Source organism: Maylandia zebra, linkage group LG14 (genome assembly GCF_041146795.1).
Source record: "Maylandia zebra isolate NMK-2024a linkage group LG14, Mzebra_GT3a, whole genome shotgun sequence".
NCBI lineage: Eukaryota > Metazoa > Chordata > Actinopteri > Cichliformes > Cichlidae > Maylandia > Maylandia zebra.
The window spans coordinates 6693208-6720161 of NC_135180.1; the positions used below are offsets into that span (position 1 = coordinate 6693208).

The window sequence follows — 26954 nt, forward strand, 5'->3', positions numbered from 1 at the left end:
TGAGAACGTAATGTAATTATGCCTAACTACCCCGGATGCAAACGGCAGGCAGGTGTATGAAGAGCTACCGTGTGGTTTTCATATGTGTGCGTGTCATATGAAGACCAACATGATTTTTTTTTAATGCCAGCACAGACGACTATACAAATGTTTTATTTTGTAGGCAATGTGCACAACTTCCGGTTTTGTCCTGTGTTTTCAATCAGTGCAGCGTCTTGATTTTCTGATTTTCCAGCGCCCCTTGGTGCCTGCCTGTTGCCTTTGGTCATATGACCGGGTTGGCCAATCACAGCAGTCCATTTTACCGGCCACCTGCTGCATCAGGTTAGCCAGTTATTACGCTTGTGAACCTGGATACCTTCAAGGTCTTACAATGTTACAATGCAAAGTTACCATTCTAAACTTGAAATTATGACAGAAAACATACTAAATGCAGGCTTATTGTTATTATTATATACTTTATTATTTTTTGAAATTGCCGAAGGCACACTGAACATTGATGAACACAGATCAGTCATGCTCCTTCAAAATTTTTACACTGTAATTTTAAAATATAATTTTTTTAAAAAAGCTATTACATTTTATAGCTTTTTTATGTTTTAAAAGTTCATTTAATATCAATAATTAAAGCGATCCACATAATACAGAGTGGTCCAACTGCTGCCACAGACAGTCCAAAGTCCTCCACAATAAATAAATAACAAAAAACAGAGTGTCTCTAGCAAAGTCTTTGATGGGCACTGCAATCATTCAGCAATAATTGGCTAGCGTATACATATATATAAACTGAGCAGCACTTTTACATGTTTTAAATAAGCAAACACATACATACATTTTGTGCAGAATATATAGAAATAAGGCAGAATACCACATACTCTCTGCATCCATACACATCCATCTGTTATTTATTAACATGAGACATGAGTGCAGTTATTATGATCACTTTTGTTGTAGAATACAAAATTCTCATAAACTTAATCAATTCCTTGCACTCCAGGCCAAGTACACAGAGTTGGGAGCCATCCACAGGTGGTGACGGTGATGAACAATATCTGATGCATATTGACACACAATACGATTAATGCAACCTCATACCTACAGAGGGTGCTACAGTCACAGTTTCTGTTGCACTTTGCCATAACAAGTATGAGCACACAGACAGACTTTGTTCATTTGTAGGTAGCTAGTCATTACACAGATTCCCTTGCATGATTCATCTGTGGGCCAGGAGAGTAAATAGCACTTTAGTCAGATTTCCTCATCTTAAAAGCCAATTTGAATTTTCCTGGCACAGTTGGTTGCGCAATATATCTTTGTAAAGGCAAACAGTGGGCTTTTAGATCTAAAGCACACTGCCACCACCACTATCAACTCTACTATCAGTCACTGTCGGCTCCTTCACTTAAATCCATGTGATTCAAGGTGAATGGAATGTCTTAATATTAGTCATGCGTGGCAATCTGTTGATGTGTCAGTTGCTTGGCTCCAAACTTGAGTACACTCTCACATTTCCCAACTTAGTTGGATGATCTGAGCATATTGACTGCAGTGATCCCTAAACATTTTCTCATGCCAGCATGAGGTCCAAACTTCAATTTATCCACTATTGTGATTTAGGATTAAATATCTGCAGAACTAAAGGCAGCCTTAGTAAGCTGTGTGTTCTTCTTCAAATGCAAAGCAGTGTATAAAAAATTATACCTGGTCAGTTCCAGCTTGTTATCACGGTGATGTTGAGCATGTTATTAGGCTTTATGCTAGCACTTGTCTCCATGCACCGATGTAGGTTTCTCTTTCACTTGTACAATTAGAGTCTTTAAAAACTGCTCTTGTTGCCTTTTGGAAACTTTTCTGCAGAAGCATTTCCTCCATATGAGGTTTACATCTTCCATTTGCACTCAGAGCACTCGCAGATTGTTACCTTTAAACATCCTTCCATTCAATGCAAATGTCACAATGTTCCAACTCCCAGTCTTTTCTTCCTGGGTCCTCTCAGCGTACTTCATTCACATCTTCGATCAGGATCAGATTCCTTCCTTTTACTAAGTGAAACTTGTGGACACTCCTTAGCAAAGAGCTCAAGTTTTCCTTTGAGTAGCTGTTTGGAGCCAGCCAGCACTTTTTTCAGTGTGGTTTCATTTGAGCAGTGCTGCACTACCGAAGGAGACGCTGTCACCAGACCACTCTGTAAGTAAGAAGAACTCAGTTAAGCATTCATTGGCTTTTTTTTTTTTCAGAAAAACTACAAACATTTCTATATAAAGGCTGCTGATAGCATGCATGTGTCCAAATCTATATGTAAAATTTGTGTCATCTATAAGACGCAGTATGTTGAAAAATTAAAGATGGTTTCATTGGGTCTCATTAATCATAAAAGCAACACCAAGGGCACCTCAGGTGTTACATGAAACAAGTGAGTTTCTTCAATTAATTAGATGAAGTCAAGTATTTTTTTTTACATGGTGTCCCCTTTGTACTCATTCTCTAAATATTCCTGTTTTTTCTCTGTCTTTTCCAAGGGTATATGTTGTCAAGTAGTTTGAATTCTCCGTATTTGTAACAAACTATATACACAGCCTACACTCACTGGCCACTTCATTTGTTCCTTACTAGTACCAGGTTGGACGCCCTTTTCCTCCCTGCCTTAATTCTTTGTGGCATAGATTCAAGAAGGTGCAGGTCCTTATTTGACTTTTATCGCCTTAAAAATTTGCACAACATTTAGGAAAAGTAGTGTTATGATGCATTACCTGAAGGTTATTTTTGACAAGTATCAGATAATTGCGGACAATAGCACGCAGGTCAACCAAGCAGCTCTGATTTGTTTTAGCCTGCTCTAAACCGTCGTGTAACATTTGGAGGGATGCCAGTACGTCAGCATGCTTCTCCTGGAGCTTGAAAAAAAAACAAACACAAACACAAAAACGATTACAACTTTGCTATCGGTTACAATCCCAACATACGTGACGGTATCGTGGTCCCATTAATGTTCAACAATACAAATAGAGCATATCAACATATGCTGACATCCAGATGACCTGTTTTTAGGGGAAAATAGTAAAGCTTTGTATGTGAAACTTATACTGGAATCAGCAAACTGAAAGATCGTTTGAAGCCTGAGTTGTAATGTTGCAGCCTCAGTTTTACAAATCAAAATATTAAACAGAAAAAATCATTAAAACAATCATTTCAGTAATGCTGGAAAAATATCATGCCTTATAAATTTGCAGTGCCACCTTCTTTCAGGTCTATCTGTCCACTTAATGCATGTTATTACTTCCTATCATTCCCACAGTGAAGTTCAGATTGGGCAATATGTGTTTACTAAAGGCCTACAGTTGTCTGCACCATCATGCACGCCAGCATCTTAATGTTGGCAATGTGAACTTTGGATTGTGTTCATTTCTGATGAATTTCATTCAGGACTTGAAAAGGAATTAAGTTCAGTAGAATTTCACTCATTATTCATATCATCATGTCCCCATGTACGATATGAATAAATGAACATGAATGATGCAAAGTTTATTTTTAGATGCTTCTTCCATGCCATACCTCTCACTCATAGGCGAACAGCAGCAGGCAGTCTGAGCGGGGTCATGCTAAATTCTTTCCTTCCAAAGTCTTTATCAGATTTATCTTAGCTGTTATGGCCTTTGTTTCTCTTTCGAGAGTTTTGAACTGCACATTTTAGTTAGTCTTACAGCTGATGTGAAGTTATCGCAGTTCAGTGAATCTCATTTGATAAGAAATGATTAAAATGTTTGTTGTTGGCTTTTTCAATGATTTTTTATTAAAGCATTTTACTTTTAATCACTTTTGATATTTAGTAATATATCTGCAGACCTAATATTAATTCCAACAATCAGGTGTGTTTTGTGTTTAGAACAAATTGTCAGCACGTCCGCATTCTTATTGTTAGCAGTGTTTGCAGGGGCTTATGCAAGGAGACATGACTGGGCCTCCCAGGTGCCTACCTATTGATGCAGTTGGGCTACAGTACTGCTAGTCTTACAATGCACAGTGCCATTCGCTGATAGCACAGGACCAGTGATTAGGGATGGGTATCGAAAACCGATTCTTGTTGAGAACCGGTTCCCACTGTTTCAATTCCTTGGAATTGTTTGCCATTTTTGCAAACGATTCCCTTATCGATTCCAGTCGCCCCGAATGATGTCACCACGTTGCGGAGCGTCATTTACCTGGCAGGAAACATGGCGGCTCAAATGCTCAAAAGTTTGATTATACTGATTATACGGATGACAACAGGGCAACTTGCAATACTTGCAAAGTAGATATTTCATTTAAGGGAGGAAACACTACGAATATGCAAAAGCATTTGCTCACAAAACACGTGATAACCTTAAATGAATGTCGTGTTTTTTAATTCCGCTCCGGACTCGTGAATCTCAACCCAGCAGCAGCGGTAACGTTTGCACGTCCTCTCCCGTTAATATGGCAGGTAAATAATCAACTAATAGTGCATATTATGTTAGCGCGATCTGCCTTATTACAAAACCTGCCATTACTGTGCGTTTAGGTGACCATGATGAGAGAGACAGACAGAGTCTGGCTGGCTCAGATGCTGGCAGTTCTCACTGCAGTCTACCGGCAGCGTCTCAGGCCAGGATAGACGAATGTCACCGAGCAGTGACTAAGTTTGTGGTAAAAGGCTTGCACCCATTTGCCACAGCAGATGATTTTCAGTAAGTGAATGTGTTTAATTGTAGGCAGGGACATTACTGGATATTCTTGTGTAATTGCTACTGAATAATTTATGTTATACTTTATTATTGCTACAGAAGAATATTTATTTTATTATTTTACATTTACAATTTATTTTCCTGAGGACCCTGTGACACCCCATTGAAGAGCCATAGGCTGTGGATCTCTTAAGATCTCACTGTTGGGTTTGTAAGGCCATGTTACTCCTAAATTTCTATCTTGTTCAAAGAGAAGATATAAAACAAAGTTCTAAGCTAATCAACCTTAGTGTTCTTTTAAAAAAAAAATAAGAGAATCGATAAAGAATCAAATCGTTAAACAGAATAGAAAATGGAATCGGAATCGTGAAAATCTTATCAATACCCATCCCTACCAGTGATAGACTATAACTTAAAATACACACTTCACAGAATTGCTGCTTGATGTCCTTAAACATGTCACTTCGTTGCTCGTTGTTTTGCAGATTTTCAAATATATAATCTATAAATCTATGGGCAGAGTCAGGGCAGAGTGTATATACAGTAAAAATCTATTATAGTTACCAGTAACAACACTGACAATGCTGTCAGACCGGAATAGCAGCAGATTTTGGCGAGTGCAACGTAGTGGGAGTATATTACTTCCATGGAAGTCTGTGCAGTATGTGCCAGAACTTTTTCTGTCTAGTTTTGTGCATGTGACACAACTGACTGTGATCCACTACATTATATCTCTTCTAAACCTCTTCTAAGCCCTTGAGACAGCCTTAAAAACACAAGCTGTTACTGAACTTTTTAACAAAGTAGAAATTGCTGTTTGAACAGAAGACAAGAATGCTGCTTTGTTTAATTGTCTTCTGTATTCTTGGTGAAGCTTATTGCAGTTAACTAACTGAAAAAAAAGTTTAAAAGTAAGAAATAACTGAAGTTAGACTGTACACTTGCAGACAAAATAAAATGAGACTTGGTCAGTGGCCACTGACGCATACATTTACTGAGAGTAGGATGTCTGGTAGCCTACTCTTATATTTGTTGACAAACTGTTTTTGCTAAACATACTTCGGTTGTACTTACAGTTTTATTATTCCATTCTGCGGGTCGTATTGCGGTACATAGCCGTACTGAAGAGGGCAGCTTCTCTGAGACGCTGCACTTGAGTACCTGAGTACATCAACAACAGCACATTATCCATGCAGTCATGAAAATGACTCACTTTGTTAAACAAAAAGAGTCAAGATCTTTCAATAAAAATTCAAAATAAATATATAAATAAATGTTATAATTGTGCCTCCTAAAATGTGTACATTTAAAAACTGCTTATCAGCATCCCCACATTTACATTGTTTTAATGTTACTTTGGTAGATTGATAAAATGCAGAAATCATTTCCTCACCTGCTTTTTAAATCTATTCATCAGTTCATCCCTAACACATTTTTTGCAGAACTGCAAAGACAGTGATGTTGCATGAACTTCAGGTCGGTGGGTAAAAATCATTCCTGTCAGCAGCAGCAGCAGCAGAAGTCCTGGAGGAGCACACAACGGAGATGACTGACGAGCCATCTACCTCATTCATGCAACAGCAGACACAATTTAACCTGTCTGTGTTTGTTTCATTATATCTCCTCCCCTCTTTTATCCACATTGATGCGGAAAGTTCAGTGAAGTAAGCAGCATGCAGCATAGCCCGCCCATTTATGCGTCGCTGTCTGATTCTGCCAAATACCGTCGCATCTTTACAAGCCTTACACCCATTTCCATTCATGTGTTCTACTCGCATATGTTTATGTTAGGTGTGAAAGTTAGGATGGGGTGAGTAAAAGTGTGAAAGCACTAAGTATCTTCATTTAGCTTTCTATTTTTCTTGCTGATTACATAAGTCACAATGATGTCATGAATCACTGTTCCGAAGAAAAAGCATGAAATTCTCAGGTTCTGGAGAAATACATCAGAGCAGGAGTCCTAAAAAAAAAATCAGGGCCGAGACTACCACACCATGTTTGATATAAAACACATTTATACACCACTCTAAGTAACTATGAGTCTCACTGTCGTTTTATCTCCTCCTCTTCTCTGCGAGTACAAGCAGCATACTTACTGCTATGCGCCATAACCCGCTCCTGGACGCATGGTTTCCTTAACTATGGTTCCTCAACCTCCATTCTTCTTCTTTTTGTTGCCATAAAAATTAGGGCATATGTTCAGAAATCATTTCGTATTAATCATATAGTCTCTTTTCAGTCTACAAAGCTCCAGCAGAGTCCCAGAAATACTGGCATCAAGATTCCATTCAGCTATTTTCTCTTTCACTTGTTCACCGCAATAAAGCGTGTATTGAGAGGGGCTCGTGGCTTTGCTGTGAGCTTTAGAGAAAGAAGCCTGTGTATTTGACTTAGCCCGAAGTTAATATTTGACTATGGTTCAGTGCAAATAAGACCAGAGAGGCACCACATAGACCCAGACTATAGTAACCAGTTATGACACCATGATGCAGACATATGGAACTCATAATGAAATACTGTAGTAATTTCGCTCTTATAGTGCTCTGTTTTGGGTCATAAGGCACTAGGCTAGAGAAGGCTTTTGTGACAACAACATTGTTTCAACTGCTGCTTTTGGCACATCCAGTAATGGTCAAGCCATGTTCATTGCTCATAGAGGAATCCAGTTTGTTTTGGATCACCATCATAGAAAGAAAAGATACCAAAAGAAAAGTGATGAAACCATTGGAGGAGACCCTCTCCAGAACAGACATGCATGCTATATGGGTAAAGCAAGCAAGCTGAGGTTTCCCATGAATGCACTTTACATTCAAGTGGCATTCTTTGAATGTTTCCTGCAAGGGAAAATACAGCAAGCTATTTTCAGCAGCTCCCATATTCACATGAGGTCACCACAACAAGAAACTCCACTCCCCATCTTTGATTTGTTTTTTACACCATATGCCTTTCCTTCCTGTCACTGCACACATGTAGAGTGTAATAGACAGCAAGAGATATTTTCATCATAAATGTATTTTCTCAAATAAACTAAATATATGTAGTTAAATATTTTGTCAATGTTTTTGTATGGATGTGCCCTATTTTCATGAGGCATTGTTAGACAGTTCTTTTAAAGGGAATATCTGGTTTGAACCTTCAGGTCCTCAGGTGTGCTAGCTGTACTTTGGAAGCATTCTTTTCAGGTACTCCAGGCTCACTGTTTCACATAGCAGTTGAGAAAGTGAGTCATTAAGAAAGAAGATGGAGTTTGTTGATTCAAATTGTGTTCAATTGTGTGTCAAACACAATTGACAAAACAATAACTTCGGTAACAAACACAACGCGGCAATTGGGGAAAGGGTCGTTAACTGCAGCCCGAGAGGAGCCAGAACCAAAAGGGAGACCAGTCCTGACTGTGGATTACACTAGGTTGAAGCCTCAGGAACTAATTGAGCGTGCCACTGGTTTCAGTGATAGCAACCTATGGCTGGACTGGGTGGCTCAAAATACTAAAGAACAACATATCTGATTGTGTTGCCTGTGCTTCAGCCCGACCATGTTTGTTTATGGAGCCCGCACCACTGTATCTAGAGGACAAGTGGGGCTACGACTGTATGCTGCGGCTGACTAAAAGTGCAGTGAGTACTGGCAACTGCACTCTGTTGTCTAGTGTTTTTCCGCCAATCCCAAAGCAGACAACAGTGGGACCATTTATGCCAAGACAAGGCAACTATACATGTTTTAAGTTTTCAACGGATGAGGTAAAGTACAAATTGGGAGAAATTGACCCAAGCTGGTGTGCTGTCACACTCACGGGAAGAACCACAAACAATGTAAGTGACCCGAATACTCTGATTGGAACATCTGCTAGAAGTGGGTTGTATTATTACTGTGGACACAACACTCTTTTGGTTCGGGTTCCTCAGGGGAGTGAAGGGACATGTGCTATGGTACGGCTGGGAGCTCCACTCACGCTGATCGGAAACCAGGTAAAAGCCATACCACAACACAAAACACGCACTTTAGCTGCCAGACATAAGAGACACATTTTGGCAAAGAGAGGGACCCAGGGGGCACATGCTTATGACCCCAGATTGAATTCACCCACCTGGATTCCCATATGGAAAAGATATATATCAATCTTATAAAGTTTGTATCTGTCTTGTGTGAAACTTGTATGAAAAGCATATAAGAGTGAAAACAGACATAAGATCCCTTGAAAAATTATATGATGAAACTTGTATGTTTTGGATACTTACTAAAACAATGTATGAAAGTAATGAGAAAGTGGCCACTTTCATGAGTAAATCATGTAAGCCTTATATGATTTACTCATGAAAGTGGCCACTTTCATGAGTATTCACATATACGTTTTTACTATTTCTTTTCCATATGGGTTGACTCAATAGGAGTGCCCAGGGGAGTTCCAAATGAGTATAAGCTAGCAGACCAAGTAGCTTCAGGATTTGAAAGTATATTCATCTGGGTAACTCCAAACAAGAATGTTGATCGCATAAATTATGTTCACTATAACGTGCTGAGACTCTCTAACCCAGACCTTCCCAAAGTGTGGGGCCATGGCAGGGGGGGGCGCGGTATGAAAAGGGGGGAAAAAAACAAAACTCTTGGACACTGCTAGCACAGGGCGCCTACAGAAACGCAAAGCAGGAGATAAAGCATCGCTGAATATATTTCCAAACCAACTTCATTCTAAGCCAAAGACTAGAAAATATGGTGAAGCATATCTTCCCTTTGGTTTCACCTGCACAAGTGCCGAGGTTGGTCTCCCCTGCAGAATTGGTTTTCCCTTTGTCGGGAGCAGCGCTGGGCTCTCCAAATCACGGACAAACAGTATCCCACATTCTTGATTTTTAGTTCACAAACACTTATTGTAATGACTAACTACTCCTGACATTTTGGAGATGTTAGCTCTTTATACAGTAAAGTTACAGCGGGATACAAATAATATCAGGCTCATCCTGCCACGATTTGTCCCCTGGTTCAAATCACGGACAAACAGTATTCCACAGTTGTTTATGTTTTTAAACTCATTTTGCACCGAGGCATTTTTTGATTTGATTGCAATTTTGAATATTATTACACAGGGGAAAAAAACAACTACACGTAAAATAATCACACTGTGACGCCTCTGCCTTTCTAAATAGAGGGACAGTAACTGTGTGTGTATGTAAGCGTGGAAAACCTGAAGATAGTCAGATTAACAGAAACGGTATTTTGTCTCTATCTGCCATTCTGCAATTCATCTCATGTAAACAATAACGTGGCGCACAGCGTGACGTGAAAAAGGGCACATACCTTTGACGTTGCGTGATGAACTCTGTATTCCTCGTCCACACGTAAACGCAAAAAAGGAGTTTTAAAAAATCTCAGTTTTCGGTGATTCGAAACACCGTTTACGTGTGGACGAAACAACTGCGTTTTCAAAAATACCCGTGTAGGTGTGGACGTAGCGTAAAGGAGTTAGTAGTTTATTTCCTTACTACCTGTCATTTATTGCAGATTACTTGTATTTGCTTAATGGCTTACTAAATGTTTGAGGTGTGAAATAAACCGCAATGGAGCAAAATATGGGTGTGTGTGGTTGGAGGATGTGTGCGTGTGTGTGCGTGTGTGTGCGTGTGTGTGCGCGGGGGGGCGAACATTTTTCTTGTAAAACAAAGGGGGGCCTAGCAAAAAAAGTTTGGGAACCACTGATGTAACCTAACCAGAGACGCCATGGAAGGGTTTGCGGAGCAGTTGGGTCCAACCTCGCTAATGGGAGTGCAAAATCGAATGGCCCTCGACATGTTGTTGGCGGAGAAAGGGGGCGTATGTGCCATGTTCAGAGACATGTGTTGTACCTTTATCCCCAACAACACTGCCCCAGATGGCTCAGTAACTCGAGCTCTGGAAGGGCTGAAAACTCTGTCTAAAACTATGCATGAACACTCAGGAATCGACAACCTGCTGGAGAGCTGGATGACATCAGTGTTTGGACAATGGAAGGGGTTTGTTATGTCTGTAATGCTTTCTGTTGCCTGTTTCCTGGGAATTTTGGTCACTTGTGGTTGTTGTTTCATTCCTTGTGCCAGATGACTGCTGGAGAAGGTAATAACCAGGGCCGTGAACTCTGAATTGGTGAGTTCGGTGGCTATGATGCCACTGATGGGCGTGGAGGTGGCCGAGTGGGCCGAGGAGTGACACAACAAACGGTGTGGTGAAAGAGACGTTAAGAGAGGGAATGTGGAGATGAGGAAAATATTTTACTGTTACTCATACTTATCATTATTACCATTGCATTAATTAACTTTGCATTAAGTCATAATCAAATTAATCATCATTTCATTAAAGCATTTATTGAAGCTTTTGGCATTACATTAACATTTTTATTACAGGTGCAGCTATAACCATTTTATACACATTGCATTTTGTGCTTATTAAAGAGTTGAAGCTCGGTCAATTAATTAAAGGTTGTAAGCCTCGTTCGGCGCGATGTCCGGACAATCCACGGTGTAAGTGACTTGGAGCTATAGAAGGTTAAAACTGCATACATGCCTACAAAACACATAATACATATAATCTAGAAACAGGCTTGAGTGAAGGCCTGAATGTATTCAGCTTCTTGTTGCATTTGAGTTTGCTTAGTAACAGGTGACAGAAGATGGGCCAAAGAGGAGGACAAGTCCATGGGGACCTTCAGGGCCTGAATTCATCGCCATATTTGGAAGAAGATGCTAGAGAGGGGAACTTCGGTGTCTGCATTTAGCTCTTAAAAATGATCATTGTCTGTAAAAGATGCAAATAATGTTCATAAGATACAAATTATGTTCTTGTAAAACGCAAGAAGGGGCGTCAACCCTGACATTATAAAAGTAATCTGAAATGTATTTTTGGGCGGAGATCTACATCTGATGTTTTGCAGTGTATATCGTCCCACGCGTGTGTTCAATAAACTCATCTGTTTGATTGCATCCTTCTGGGCCTCTGGTATTTTGTTTTGGTTATCAACATCGCAAATCGGGACAGTACTGTAACTATGAGTCACACTGTCGCTTTATCTCCTCCTCTTCTCTGAGAGTACAAGCAGCATACTTACTGCTATGCGCCATAACCCGCTCCTGGACGCATGGTTTCCATAACTATGGTTCCTCAACCTCCATTCTTCTTCTTTTTGTTGCCATAAAAATTAGGGCATATGTTCAGAAATCATTTCATATTAATCATATAGTCTCTTTTCAGTCTACAAAGCTCAAGTAGAGTCCCAGAAATACTGGCATCAAGATTCCATTCAGCTATTTTCTCTTTCACTTGTTCACCACAATAAAGCGTGTATTGAGAGGGGCTTGTGGCTTTGCTGTGAGTTGGGATGGGTACCGGTGGTAACATAAATGGTGGTAACCAGACCGAAAAGCAGCGCACATTTCGGTGCTTTATTTCGGTGCTTTTTTTCCGAGATGTCACACACTTTGAATTCTAGCCAATCATTTTACCTTTCCAAGGATAGTAGGCAGGCCCAGGTACGTACGTTCTTTTAGAGCAGAGCTACAGATTAAAAATGCCCAAGGCGAAGCGGTCAAAAGTCTGGCTGTACTCCACAGCAAAAGATGCAAACTCAGCAGCCTGCAACAAGTGCTTTAAGGTGATACTGTGCAAAGGAGGTAACTCCTCGAATCTGATGAAACACCTGGTGACGCATAGAGAAATGCGCCGTATTTGATAGCTTGCTGCAAGACCTCACACCGTGCACATCTACTGTGGGCGTGGTGCCTGTTATCGGACCCGGAGTTAGCAACATCCCCCAAAAACCCAAAGATTAGAGTCCTGGCCCCTAGCCCTGCCAGTGTAGCAGAAATGATGACGGATGATGATGGCAGCAGCAGCAGCCGTTCTTCTCTGGGTGAGTCGCTTAATGTTGTTCGTGTGTAATTTACGTTGAGTAGGCTAACCATGTTATTACATTAATGCATGTAAGGTGAACTAGCAAACACCGTCGTAGTTACATGCGGCTGTCTTCTTGTTTGATGGCAGATACTCCCTTCACCCTGGCCAAAAAAGCTAAAATGACCAAAGAAAAAGTGGAAAACAGCTAAACATGAGAGGTTTTTGGATAAAGTTTGCCTTTTTTTTTTCCATTGTTTAGGCACTGCTTCCAGCCAAGAGTGATACCATATATCCCCTATAGCTGCAGAAAAGGCTAACATTGTTATCTTTTTTACAAAAAAAACAGCTAAACATGAGAGGTTTCTGGACAAAGTGTGTGTTCTCCATTCTTTAAACACCGGTTCAAGCACCGTTTAAGCACCGGCACCGTTTCAAAAGTACCGGTTTGGTACTGGTATCGGATAAAACCTAAACGATACCCAACCCTAGCTGTGAGCTTTTAGAGAAAGAAGTCTGTGTATTTGACTTGGCCCGAAGTTAATATTTGACTCTGGTTCCTCAGTGCAAATAAGACCAGAGAGGCACCACATAGACCCAGACTATAGTAACCAGTTATGACACCATGAGGCAGACATATGGAACTCATAATGAAATACTGTAGTTAATTTAGCTCTTATAGTGCTCTGTTTTGGGTCATCTCATGTACGTCCCTGTACATGGTGGTTGGGTCCGGATGACAGGTTGTTCAGTGGCAGTAAGCAGATGGTCCTCTTCATACTCCAGTGCATGAGTAAAGGCAGTGGTTAAGCCATGGACGAGTACCTGAATACTCTTCAAGATGGGCTGACCAAGCGTAGAGTATTGTAACCGGTCCGGAGGTTTCCTGGTCCGAGTTGATGTTCTCAGAGGTTCTAGTTCAGAGCTGGAGGTGTCAGAGTTAGATGGTAGATCAGCAGCAGAGGACATACTGGACTCAGTCGGCAATTCAACATTGGTAGGTTCAGCAGAGGACAGACTGTCCTCTCTGATTCCACAGTATCAGGAGCTTCCTCCTTGACAGGGGTTTCCGAGTCAGGGGTTTCGCTCTCTGCTGGCTCAAGAGGAGGCAAAGGGAGCGTAGCAGGTTCACAGACTGGTGTATCAGATGGTAAAGGTTCAGTGGCTGGAACGGCGGATGACGGTTCTGGTAGATTATGGACAGTGGTGAATTGCAGAGGCTCTGAGACAGGATCATACCATTGATGCGGTATCATTTCATCCTCATCGTCTGACTGAGGTTGTGCACAGTCCTCATCAGAAAGGTTGAATGACTGCTTCCTGGTTGGTTTTACAGTTGTTCGGTTGGTTCTAGTGGAATGCGGCAAAAATCCACATGGTAATAGGAGATCTCTGTGTAGCGTACGAATCGGTTTGGATTTGTTCTCTGGTCGGACAGTGTACACTGGAAGATTTTCTGCTCTTTTTACCACCACATAGATGTCTGGTTCCCATTTGTCTGCGATTTTGTGTTTGCCTCGGAGTTTCACATTACGTACCAGCACCCTGTCACCAACGTCCAGTTCAGAGGGGGTGATATGTTGGTCGAAACGGCTCTTGTTTCTTTCCATGAGCTTCTCCGCATTGCCAATGGCAATTTTGTAGCTCTTTTCTAGATTTGACTTCAGGTTCTGGACATATTGCGAATGAGTCAGTTGATTGCCGTCCACAGGCAGTCCAAAGACCAGGTCAATCGGGAGGCGAGGTTGTCGACCAAACATGAGCTCATAGGGTGAGTAGCCAGTAACATCACTCCGGGTGCAGTTGTATGCGTGGACCAAGGGCTTAACAAAATCTTTCCAGTGAGTTTTCTCTTCTGTGGTGAGTGTTCCGAGCATATTCAGGAGTGTTCTGTTAAAGCGCTCGACTGGATTTCCTCGTGGATGGTATGGTGTAGTTCTTATTTTGTGAATTCCAGCCATTTTGCAGAGTTCTTTTATTGTGCGTAACTCAAAGTCTGGTCCTTGATCACTATGGAGCTTTTCTGGGATACCATAATGAACCAGAAAACTGTCCCAGAGACATTTGGCGACAGTCTTTGCTTTTTGGTTTGGAGTGGGGACAGCGACAGCGTACTTGGTAAAGTGATCTGTTATTACCAGGATGTCTTTGGTTCTGCTCCTGTCGGGTTCCAGTGATAAAAAGTCCATGCAAACCAGTTCCAGATATGAGGTGCCGTAAGGGACATTATTACTGAAACGCTCTCACACACACTACTGAAACGCTCTCACACACACTACTGAAATGCTCTCACAGACACTACTGAAACGCTCTCACACACACTACTGAAACGCTCTCACACACACTACTGAAATTTTACCTCTCACACACACTACTGAAACGCTCTCACACACACTACTGAAACGCTCTCACACACACTACTGAAACGCTCTCACACACACTACTGAAATTTTACCTCTCACACACACTACTGAAACGCTCTCACACACACTACTGAAATGCTCTCACACACACTACTGAAACGCTCTCACACACACTACTGAAATTTTAGCTCTCACACACACTACTGAAATGCTCTCACACACACTACTGAAACGCTCTCACACACACTACTGAAATGCTCTCACACACACTACTGAAACGCTCTCACACACACTACTGAAATTTTACCTCTCACACACACTACTGAAACGCTCTCACACACACTACTGAAACGCTCTCACACACACTACTGAAATTTTACCTCTCACACACACTACTGAAATGCTCTCACACACACTACTGAAACGCTCTCACACACACTACTGAAAATCCAAGGCATTTCAGTTGAACAGGAAGGTGTTTCAGTTGAACAGGAAGGCATTTCAGTTAAACAGGAAGGCGTTTCAGTTGAACAGGAAGGCATTTCAGTTAAACAGGAAGGCGTTTCAGTTGAACAGGAAGGCATTTCAGTTAAACAGGAAGGCGTTTCAGTTAAACAGGAAGGCATTTCAGTTGAACAGGAAGGCGTTTCAGTTGAACAGGAAGGCATTTCAGTTAAACAGGAAGGCGTTTCAGTTAAACAGGAAGGCATTTCAGTTGAACAGGAAGGAGTTTTAGATGAACAGGAAGTTGTGTCCAGACCAGGAAAGTGAAGGAAAAAGTGGTACACTTCAAACCACTACACAGATGTCTACTCAGCAACCTGCTAGTAGCCTAAGTGAAGCAGCCGCATTACTCAACAGTATATTATCCTCAGCAGAGACCATCAGAACTTTGTCAAATGCCACAGTCGTGGGGCAGCAACCTGTTGCAAGTACCAGTGTGGACGGACTGGATAGTCACTTAACATCCCTCTTTCCCTCACGTCAACGTAGCAGCTTGCCCATGCCAGCGACATCTACAGTCAGGAGAGAATGTGCACCTGCACCACGTTATCAAACTCGGCAATGCTTCGGCAGCTGGACATCAGGCACCAGAAGAAAAAGGTAGTTACAAAGTTTAATGAGTTTGTATTCACTTGCCTGAAATGGGGCCATATGTAATAGTCTGATATTTAATAGCAGGGCTCGCAAAATCGCTAGCCCGACGTCCCGGGGCTAGCGATTTTTCCAGGCTACCAAAATCTATCTCTGCCCTGCCCGTAGGAAGGAAAAATATATGTCTATGCTTTTGCATTCTTTCGGAAATGTAGCTGGGTAATTATGTCATTGGCATCGGTGAGCCACTGTCAATATGTGACATATTGAAATCGCGTTTGAATTTGCGCTTGTTTTTTGCTTTCACTTTGCAATCACGCGAACTGTGTATAGAGAGCGACAGCACTGATTGGTGAGTGATGATAATTTGCGCACCAATTCCTCTGACATCGTCTTATCAATCGTTAGCTTACTATGCAAACATGACAAGTGAAATCTCCCGCAGCTTAAACATGTGAGAGGTTGATTGCGCAGAGAATCGCTGAGCGTTATGTGTGTGTGTGTGTGTGTGTAAAAGCAGCAGGATTTATATTTTAGTTCTGCTGAGCCAAATAAGACAGGTCAGGGTGAAGAAGTGACAGCCAAAGAAAAGCTTACCACAAAACGGAGAAGTTATGACAAATCAGACTATAAGGCAAAAAGAAAGTGCAGCTTTATGGTTTCATGGACAAAATAATTTCTGTGGCTGCAATGACGAGCTAAATAACCAGGGCTGCACATAAGTGGTCCGCAGGTGCGCATTCGCTGTCAAAACAAAAGACACGCACAAGATAAGAAGTTGCAACGCGTGTTTGCGTACATAGGATTTTCTGGAGGAGGACAGACATTTGTTTAGAACTCTTAAAGATGTCGAAGAAGCTCCTTTAAGCAATTACTTTGGTTTTCCTCCACCTCCAAAGAAATGTCAGAAGGAGTCCGAACCACAAAAGAAGCACGTATTCTCGGAAAAGTATAAAAAAAAGTATATAAAATTAACCCTTATGTTTGCCTAACTACAACAATTTTGTCTATGAAAGCATTCTGTGTAGGGGTTTGGATAGTGTTCTGCTGTCTGCATCTCAGTATTATTAGTTATCACTTGCTGTTGTTTATGGTATCTAATATTTATATTTCAGAGCTATGGCCCAGCAGCATGACCATTTCAACAAAGATGTTATACTACTTCCAACTCCATCATGGGGAGTAGTGTGCAAACAAGGTTCAAAATTATGGTTACACAAACATGGGCACATCCTCAGTGCTTTTGAATTCCAGAAGACCTGGGACAACCAAACTGTCGTGAAACACCTCAAGGAAAGCTTTGGTGAACGCCTTCCAGAGGATGTCAGGTAAAATACTATTGTTTATTGTTACTGTGTGTATTCATGTAATGACTTGTACTTAAAGATAATATACCAAAGTAAAGAAGTTTAAAATATCATTCATCATTATAAAAACATATGACTATACCAGTAGAATTTAAGTCATAAAAGCATACACACAAACAGAACAATATATAATAAAATATTTAACTAATACTTAAAATATTTAACTAATTAGCAATTGCTGTTGTCCCTATTTATTTTTTGTAGCCTCGAGTTTCTAATGGCTTGTGGCAATAAGCTGGTGTCTCCAAAGCTCCAAGTTGGTCAGGAGCTGAATGGGATGCTGATCCTAAAGGTTTTTAAAACCAAAGCCCTCTATGTAAGGCCATCAAGGACACTTTTAGTAAGTTACTAAAAGAATGAAAAGTAATCATGATTTGGGAAAAAACATGTCAACAATTGGGCTTCTAACAAAATAGAATATATTTATTTAAAACAAGTGTTTGGGAGCAATCAATATGGATATTTCTTATTTTAATCTTTTTAAGATAAGCTATAATTACTTGCTTTTGATATATGTTTTTGGTCTTTTTCTGTTGAAGAGTGAATCAGATGAAGACAAAGATCCTTCCCACATCAGCTCCAAATCAGCATTAAGCAGTTGTGCAACTGATAAGGACAGTGACAATGATTGTTTTGAAGTTGATAGTTCAAAAATCCAACAAGACATGAGCAGCCAAGTCACTACAAGGTTAAGAAGTCATGTTAAAGGTGATAACCCTGGCACTAGCAGTGATGAAGAAGATGATACTGGGACCAACTGTATTCGAAGGAGTGTTGGTAAAAGGCAACGAGCAAAGCAAGGAAGTGATGGGAACAGCATTTGTGATGAAGGCTACATGGCAAGAAGTGATGACAAACCTAGCACAAGCAGTCACAGCAGAGATTTCAATGCAAGAAGTGAAGACATCCCTGCCATGAGCGTTAATGATGAAGATTATTCTTCATATTTAACTCTCGTGGCATCGCTTTCTGGCGATTCTTCAGATGATGAGGATTTAAATCAAGCTATAATTGCGAGCTTGGAGAATCAGATGTGAGTAACAAACATACAGAATTTGAGTTTGAGACATAATTTGGGCTTTCCAGAATTGTCAAATCAATATAAACCTTTAAAGCTTTAACTCTCTATGATCAGTGTGACACATATTCTCAAATTCTGTAACATGACTACATGGCTGATATATTTTATTTTCTGTTTTATTTTCTTTTTTTAGTGCAGAAAAAGTCCCTGTTCAAGAGATACTGCTGGAACTATCAAGCAAAATTAGCACAAAACAGCAGTGCAAATTTAATATAAATCGCTCTGCTGTGTGGGAGGGAGCCTTGCGTGGTTTTCAAAGGCTATCTTATGATCCCAACTTGATGATCTGTGTGAAATTCTCAGATGATATGGGGAAAAATGAGGAAGGGGTTGATTTAGGTGGGCCAAGGAGGGAATTCTTGAGACTATTGATGGACACCATTGCCAGGTCAGCCATGTTTGAGGGGAAAGAAAACTGCAAGAACTTGGCTCTTGACAGTACTGGTAATTACCTATTTTTCTAAGATTAATAGTGGGAACTGTTTAACTGATATTTATTTTTACAGGCAACATTACTGACAATTTTGCTTTTCCTTTTATTCTGTTGCTTTGCAGCTCTCAGAGGGGACTGGTACTACATCTCTGGGAGAGCCATTGCAGTGAGCTTGGTACATGGTGGTCCACCACCTAACTTTCTGTCACCAACAGTATTTTCCCTTCTGGTTGGAAATTCAGCAAATCCAGCCCTGGAAGACATAGCTGACCTGGAACTCTTTGAAAAAGTCCGAAAGGTCTCTATATGTTTATTTTATAAATCTTATAGTGAATTGAAAATAGTTTGTGTTCCAGTTTTCTTTTGCAGGGAATGTTTATCCGGATCAGTCTGGCCATTGCTGAATGCCAAGTTTTTATATTTTGCTGCTATATTAAACTAAGATTCAGTAGATAAGGGTAGACGAAAGAGTATATTTTATCATTTTTTTAAGCACATTGTAAACATATTAAAAAAATATGTGTAGTCATTTGACTTCCAATGTACGCGCGGGCATATTGTGATTGTGTAGACCACTGGTGGCTGGGTTCCTTCTAATAGGTTATAAGACTACTGAGTAACTTCCATAACAAGCCCTTCCTCTGCTCTTTGTGATGCTAGATATCTCAAAGTACAACCCTTGAGGACCTTGAAAAGTCAAAAGAACCTCTGCTTGATTACTTGGCCAATGCAGGATGCCTGAGGCCTATGCGTTCACTAAGAGACAGGGATCTGCTGGTACATGATATTGTCATGTTTCAGGTCATCCACAGGGTTCAAGGTCCATTTCAAAGGTATTTTGGTATTCTGTGTTTTTCAGATTAATTAAAATGTGATAAAAATCTTACCTATTAATCAAAATGGCCAGTTAATAACCTAGTATAACTGATTGTGCCAAATTGATAATATACAATTAACTTAGAAGCATGAAATTGCAGAATTATTGAATAAAATTTCTTTGTGCTGTTTATCCAGATTTTGTGAAGGTCTGAAAACTCTTGGGGTTCTCGAGAAAATGAGGAGGCATCCAGACAGTTTTCGCCCGCTGTTCTGCTATGAGCCACATATGCTGACTGCTGACCAGGTGGATGATCTTTTCAACATTCATCTATCTCCAGAAGGAAGCAACAGAAGAGCTGCTGAGGAGACAGTTGTTACCTTCTGGAGAGACTATCTCCAAGATGCAGAAGGTAATTGTCACTTTAGTGCACAATAAATAGATGTAACGATTTATAGGTTAGCATTTCTGAAATCTTTATTTTAAAGAACATACTCATATAACAATAACACCACATTACCCTCTTGGTTGTAGTAACATTTTTACATAGTTCTTTGAGACTATTGAAAGATGAAAAGCATGCTCTATAGTCATTGCAATAACAGTCATTAAGATTCTTGCTTTAGATTTGTACTCACTGACAATTTATGTTGGCCAAATGAAATAACCTTTTAACACTTTTTTCCTTCTCTGTTTTATGCAGAAGAAGAAGGACCTTCCAAATTACAGAAGATATTGGCCTTTGCAACTGGAGCAACTGCGGTGCCACCTATTGGCTTTTCCCCAGCACCCTCGATTGAGTTCATTCATAGAGGAGACGATGACTTCTCTTCTACACCAATTTTCCCTCTTGCCAACACGTGTGTTAACTGCATTAGGCTGCCACTGCATGTTTCATACCAGCTGTTCAAGGAGAAGTTTGATTTTGCATTAGGTAACACTTACGGCTTTGGCAGGGTATGAACACATTATGCTGGAGGAGTTTGCGTGTTTCTCTTTTGTATTGGTCTCTCTTTTGATTCAAAGTGAGTATTGAGTATTAACTTGTTAAGGTTTTAATATTTCCAAATTTACCTGCTTCAGTCAAATTGATGTTTTAAGACATCAATTTGACAAGAAGTGATTGTTCTTCAGGATTCATACAGGTAGATACCAATTGTTTAACAGCACGTCAGAAGTTAATTTAGATTGTTGAGTTTGAATATACAAAATTTGTGTCACTTTACTCATTTCATGTGTATGTCCATCGGTTTTTGATTTGGTTGTCTTTGTGTCTGTTTATTCTTCTGCCTGTGTCAGTTTCTGTTTGACAACAGAGCTGTCATTTTATCATTTTAAAGAAAATGGTTTCAATATGTTAGTTTCGATCACATATGTTTTCTGAAATGTTTTTTTTATATATCTTTTTTTTATTTTTTGCAAAATATTTTATTTAATGTAGAAGGTGTAAAAGTGAAGAAAACACATCTATTCCATGATTTCCATCATTTTCTAATGGATTCACTTGTTGAATTATGTTCATTGCAGTCTCATTTATGTTGATGTCAATAGCTGGAATATTGACATTATTGTTTGTTTGAAGTTCTGGTAATGGCCCTTCTTCATCAACGCCATAATAGTTATCAACATGAAAAATGTCATTTATAAACGACAGGATTCCCACATTGTTTGTGACACCTGTATGCCACAGCTGAAGAGGGGTCTGTCCTCCTTGTGTAGAGAGACCATGGTTGTTCCACTGATTGACAAATTCTGTTAATGCTCTTTCAATCCTTGGCAAATAAACATAATGCAGACAAAAAAGATGTAGCTCATTCAGTGAATCCAACATACCCTGTTCTTCCATAAAGTTAAAGATATTTATAAAGTGTCTTGATACAACTCTGTTGAGTTCTGCCCACAGTCTTTCAATTCTTTGGTTATGTACTGAAACACCTGTAATAACACTGCCTACTCCTCTTCTCTGTAACATAAAACGAGCAACCTGTATATTTTCCATACCATGATCACACCTGACCCTTAAGGGCAAACCAAAGTTTTGTATTCCTTCCAAAAATAATGACAAGACACTTGAGGCTCTGTTATTGGATAAGCAACGTAAGTATATGATAGTTCGGCTGAAGCCATCAACACAGCCATGCAGGACCAAGCGCCATCTAATCAATTTGTGGTTGCCGTCAAAATGCCTGTTGAGAGATCAGAAAGCATTACTACAGTTCCACATGTTTGTTCATATTATTTAGTAGTGAATTCCTGACCCTGTACTTAAACAAAAACTAGAGGTTTCATTTTGTACATTTACTTCAACAACAGCACACCTCTGTCTCTCACACACACACACACACACACACACACACACACACACGTGCACACACATACACACAGTGGCATAAAATGTCTTTTTCCACACTACGTTTACCTGGCACAATTGATGTTAGAGATTAAAATTGTGATGTAAAATAAAGGATTAAACAACTCAACAGTATATACATTAGACAACATCTAAATTGATGTACTATGAATCCCCCAAATATTTAACATACTTATATCAATTTCAGTTTTTTTGGTTATTGTTATTTTTTTATTATTATTATCTTATGCTGATCATATAGATTAACTTCAGTAATGTTTTGAATGAAGGACCATTAATTTTGATGTATTGTGTTAATACTTTTAAACACAAGGCCTGATCATTTGTTTCAAACCAGTGAACTTACCATAAGTGGTTGGGGGCCTGAACACTATAGATCCTTCGCCTTATCGCATGACGACGTCTAAATGCACGTCCAATAGGATCCACTTCCTGTAGACTTTGTCTGACCCTCCAACGTTGAACTCTTAAGCCACGAGATCTCAGACTTCCAAGAATGTATACTTCCCCTGCATTTGGAGTGTTCTGTAGGATATCCGTCACAAGGCCATTCAGTTCTTGATTTGAAATATCCACATAGCTTAATGGCTCAACTCCCAAAGTTTGTCTGTGTCTGTACAGGGTTCTTCGACTTATTCCAAAGCATGATGCAATTCTCTGCCATGTCATACCAATGGAAACAAAGTGAGAAATCTGTTCAGCAGATATAGTGTATCGTGGCCGACCTGGATGACCACTCAAGGTGGTTGGGGGTAACAATCTGTGGGTCACATAAGCAGATCTCTGTCTAGCATCATATTCATGTAGCAAGCTGCAAAAGCATCTATACAAGGATTGTAGTAGGTTGGTGGCAACCCTATTATTGGGATCATATCGAGATACAGCAGCAAGAAATTCTGATAGAGTTCGTGTATGATCATCTAGCTCTCTATAAAGCCGCTCTTGTCTGATATTGTCCGAATTTTCATTTTGGAGCGCCCCAATACATTGCAGAGCACAAGTAAAAAATCTTTCAACATCTTCTTCATTGGTTCTCACCTCAAAAAACAAAGAAAGTATGTAAAAAATGACAAGGATCTGATGTAATTTCATTGTAGATGAGGTACTGTCAGACACAGTCTTTCCAGATTATACGGGCAGCTAGCATAGCCAGGATGCCCTGACTTGTTGCAATAGGCTGCTACCCTACAACAATGTTTGGATAGTCACTGATGAAGGCAAAATATTTTTCAATTATACCTCTAACAGACTGTTGTCGACGTCACCGCGGTGTTAGCTGTGCATTAATGTGTTATTTGTTTTTCCTCACCTTCCTGTACAGCTAAAATGCCTTCCTGTTCAATTGAAATCCTCTTGGTTTTCATTAGTGTGTGTGAGAGCGTTTCAGTAGTGTGTGTGAGAGCGTTTCAGTAGTGTGTGTGAGAGCATTTCAGTAGTGTGTGTGAGAGCGTTTCAGTAGTGTGTGTGAGAGCGTTTCAGTAGTGTCTGTGAGAGCATTTCAGTAGTGTGTGTGAGAGCGTTTCAGTAGTGTGTGTGAGAGCGTTTCAGTAGTGTGTGTGAGAGCATTTCAGTAGTGTGTGTGAGAGCATTTCAGTAGTGTGTGTGAGAGCGTTTCAGTAGTGTGTGTGAGAGCGTTTCAGTTGTGTGTGTGAGAGGTAAAATTTCAGTAGTGTGTGTGAGAGCATTTCAGTAGTGTGTGTGAGAGCATTTCAGTAGTGTGTGTGAGAGCATTTCAGTAGTGTGTGTGAGAGCGTTTCAGTAGTGTGTGTGAGAGCGTTTCAGTTGTGTGTGTGAGAGGTAAAATTTCAGTAGTGTGTGTGAGAGCATTTCAGTAGTGTGTGTGAGAGCATTTCAGTAGTGTGTGTGAGAGCGTTTCAGTAGTGTGTGTGAGAGCGTTTCAGTTGTGTGTGTGAGAGGTAAAATTTCAGTAGTGTGTGTGAGAGCATTTCAGTAGTGTGTGTGAGAGCGTTTCAGTAGTGTGTGTGAGAGCGTTTCAGTAGTGTGTGTGAGAGCATTTCAGTAGTGTGTGTGAGAGCATTTCAGTAGTGTGTGTGAGAGCGTTTCAGTAGTGTGTGTGAGAGCGTTTCAGTAGTGTGTGTGAGAGCATTTCAGTAGTGTGTGTGAGAGGTAAAATTTCAGTAGTGTGTGTGAGAGCGTTTCAGTAGTGTGTGTGAGAGCGTTTCAGTAGTGTGTGTGAGAGCGTTTCAGTAGTGTGTGTGAGAGCGTTTCAGTAGTGTGTGTGAGAGCATTTCAGTAGTGTGTGTGAGAGGTAAAATTTCAGTAGTGTGTGTGAGAGCGTTTCAGTAGTGTGTGTGAGAGCGTTTCAGTAGTGTGTGTGAGAGCGTTTCAGTAGTGTGTGTGAGAGGTAAAATTTCAGTAGTGTGTGTGAGAGCGTTTCAGTAGTGTGTGTGAGAGCGTTTCAGTAGTGTCTGTGAGAGGTAAAATTTCAGTAGTGTGTGTGAGAGCGTTTCAGTAGTGTGTGTGAGAGCGTTTCAGTAGTGTCTGTGAGAGCATTTCAGTAGTGTGTGTGAGAGCGTTTCAGTAGTGTGTGTGAGAGCGTTTCAGTAGTGTCTGTGAGAGCATTTCAGTAGTGTGTGTGAGAGCGTTTCAGTAGTGTGTGTGAGAGCGTTTCAGTAATAATGTCCCTTACGGCACCTCATATCCAGAGGTCGATAACTTCGAATGTTCACCAGGGGTGCCGCTCTTTCAGGTAAGGCTTTTCGTTTGGTGCATCTCTCACATGTCTTCACTTTATTCCACACATCATTGGCCATTTTTGGCCAGTAGAATCTTCGACGTACGAGGTCAAGAGTACGTTCGATGCCCAAATGACCCATCTTGTCATGCAGTTCTGACAGTACTTCAGCCCGAAATTTCTGAGGTAACACTAACTGGTGATAGAGCTGGTCCCCAACTTGCCTCCTCCTCACAAGAATGGCGTTTTGGAGCTCCAGGCGATGTTGGTCTCGGAGTAGAAGGGGCAGTTCTGGGAGTTCATCCCGCAAGACGGGAGGTGGGCTTTCCCCAGTCTCTAGCAGCAATATGACATGCCTCAGGGTCTAGTCTTCCCTCTGTCTCTCAGCGATTTCAGCATTCGTCAGCTGAGGAACAACAGGAGGTGCAAACTGAGTGTCGTTGACGAAGCTGTCAGGCAAACTGTCGGCATGGGCAGTTAGTGACTGGATGAGTGCGGTGGTGGACATCTTTTCAGCCATACTATAAACGAGCTGCCGGTCACAAAGGGCCTTGACTGTGTGTTGATCAATGGAAATTGAGGAAGACTGATCCAGATGATGTTGGGCAAATCGGAGAATTCTCTCCCTCTCCTTTTGGGACATCTGGTCATTGGAGAGTTCTCCATGTGGCCTGCGAGAGAGAGCATCAGCATCTGGATTTTGCCTACCAGATCTGTACATGATTTTGAATGAAAATGTGGAAAGAGCAGAGAGCCAACGGTAACTGGTGGCATCTAATTTAGCAGAGGTAAGTAGATAGGTGAGTGGGTTGCTGTCAGTAATGACAGTGAAGTTGGTGCCGTAGAGGTAGTCATGAAACTTCTCCGTCACAGCCCACTTGAGAGCCAGAAATTCCAGTTTGTGAGCTGGATATTTTGACTCACTCCTCGACAGACCACGACTCGCATAAGCAATCACCTGGTTTTGTCCTTGTTGCTCCTGGTACAGAATAGCTCCTAGCCCGGTAGAACTAGCATCTGTATGGAGAAGGTAAGGCTTCTGGGGATCGGCGAAAGCAAGTACTGGTGCCGTCGTGAGTTTTCTGATAATTGTGTCAAAGGCTTGTTGACATGCAGGAGTCCAGCGACTGGCAAGTGGTTCCTTAGGATCCAAATATTGCTCTCGCTTGAAGGTGGCTCTGAGTTTCCGCTGTGATGGAGGATATCCAGCAGTAAGGTCATGCAAAGGTTTAACGATGTTGGAGTAGCCTTGGATGAACCTACGGTAATATCCTGCGAAACCCAGGAAAGAGCGAAGTTCTTTAAGATTCTTTGGAACCGGCCAGGACTTAAGTGTCTCGATTTTATCTGGATCTGTCTGCACACCATCCTTTGACACAACATGCCCCAGGTATTTAACGGATTTCTGGAAAAACATGCACTTTTCAACTGAGAGCTTGAGTCCAAATTCCTTCAAACGGTGAAGGACTTTCAGTAGTCTCCTCTCATGCTCTTCAAGCGTTGGTGCAAAAATAATCAAGTCGTCAATGAAGACCAAGACTTCTTTCAAGTTCATTTCTCCCATGCACTTTTCCATTAGTCGCTGGAAGGTACTGGGTGCGTTCGTGACTCCCTGGGGCATTCTGTTGAACTCATAGAATCCAAGTGGACATACAAATGCTGTTTTGCTCTTGTCTTCCTCCTCCATTTCAATCTGATAATAACCAGATTTAAGGTCAAGGACTGAAAACCATTCTGATCCAGAGAGAGCTGTAAAAGTATCCTCCAACTTTGGCAATGCATATGCATCTTTGATGGTCTGCAGATTTAGTTTCCGGTAATCAATGCAGAGCCGCACACTTCTTCTTCTTTCGCACCACGACAATGGGTGATGCAAAAGGTGACTCTGACTCTCTGATGACCCCAGAGTCAACCAGCTCCTTCAGGTGTTGGCGCACAGCATCCAAATCTTGAGGATGGATTGGTCTTGGGCGCTGTTTGAAGGGAGTAGGGTCAGAGAGCTTGATCTGATGTTTCACTTTGTCGGTTTTCCCGAAGTCAAGGTCGTGTTTTGCAAAGACATCATGGAGGGCGTTTAACTTCTCAGTAATACGACTCTTCCATTCCGGTGTTAAGGGGGAGTTACCAAAGTTGAAGTTGAACCCAGAAGTCACAGGGTTGGGAGGCATACTGTCA

General features: G+C 41.0%; 2 protein-coding genes across 3 annotated transcripts; one reads left to right on the plus strand and one right to left on the minus strand.

Annotated features, from left to right (window-relative positions):
- Positions 1-438: 438 nt before the first annotated feature.
- LOC143422021 (uncharacterized) lies at positions 439-7040 on the minus strand. The gene is made up of 5 exons (XM_076892158.1): positions 6797-7040; positions 6094-6224; positions 5775-5861; positions 2751-2894; positions 439-2185 (listed from the first exon to the last, which is right to left on the minus strand). Exons 1-5 carry the CDS (start codon positions 6807-6809, stop codon positions 2003-2005), a joined length of 558 nt encoding a protein of 185 aa, XP_076748273.1. The 5' UTR covers positions 6810-7040; the 3' UTR covers positions 439-2002.
- Positions 7041-15350: 8310 nt separating this feature from the next.
- On the plus strand, positions 15351-20738 carry LOC143422020 (uncharacterized). Of its 2 annotated transcripts, none has more exons than XM_076892157.1 (9): positions 15351-16024; positions 17131-17343; positions 17587-17698; positions 17922-18415; positions 18597-18907; positions 19019-19194; positions 19557-19729; positions 19911-20125; positions 20417-20738. In XM_076892157.1, exons 1-9 carry the CDS (start codon positions 15657-15659, stop codon positions 20674-20676), a joined length of 2322 nt encoding a protein of 773 aa, XP_076748272.1. In that variant the 5' UTR covers positions 15351-15656; the 3' UTR covers positions 20677-20738. The 2 variants fall into 2 exon arrangements, with proteins under 2 accessions (XP_076748272.1, XP_076748271.1); XM_076892156.1 differs by having other exon boundaries at positions 15352-16024; positions 17587-17722.
- Positions 20739-26954: the final 6216 nt, after the last annotated feature.

Coding starts and splice junctions, on each gene's coding strand:
- LOC143422021 (XM_076892158.1), bottom strand. Junction 5,862..6,093: donor TGAATAGATTTAAAAAGCAG/GTGAGGAAATGA, acceptor TGATGTACTCAG/GTACTCAAGTGCAGCGTCTC. Junction 2,895..5,774: donor CAGAATGGAATAATAAAACT/GTAAGTACAACC, acceptor TTTTTTTTCAAG/CTCCAGGAGAAGCATGCTGA.
- LOC143422020 (XM_076892156.1), top strand. CDS start 15,657: ATGAACAGGAAGTTGTGTCCAGACCAGGAAAGTGAAGGAAAAAGTGGT. Junction 17,344..17,586: donor CGCCTTCCAGAGGATGTCAG/GTAAAATACTAT, acceptor TATTTTTTGTAG/CCTCGAGTTTCTAATGGCTT. Junction 20,126..20,416: donor CTATCTCCAAGATGCAGAAG/GTAATTGTCACT, acceptor TGTTTTATGCAG/AAGAAGAAGGACCTTCCAAA.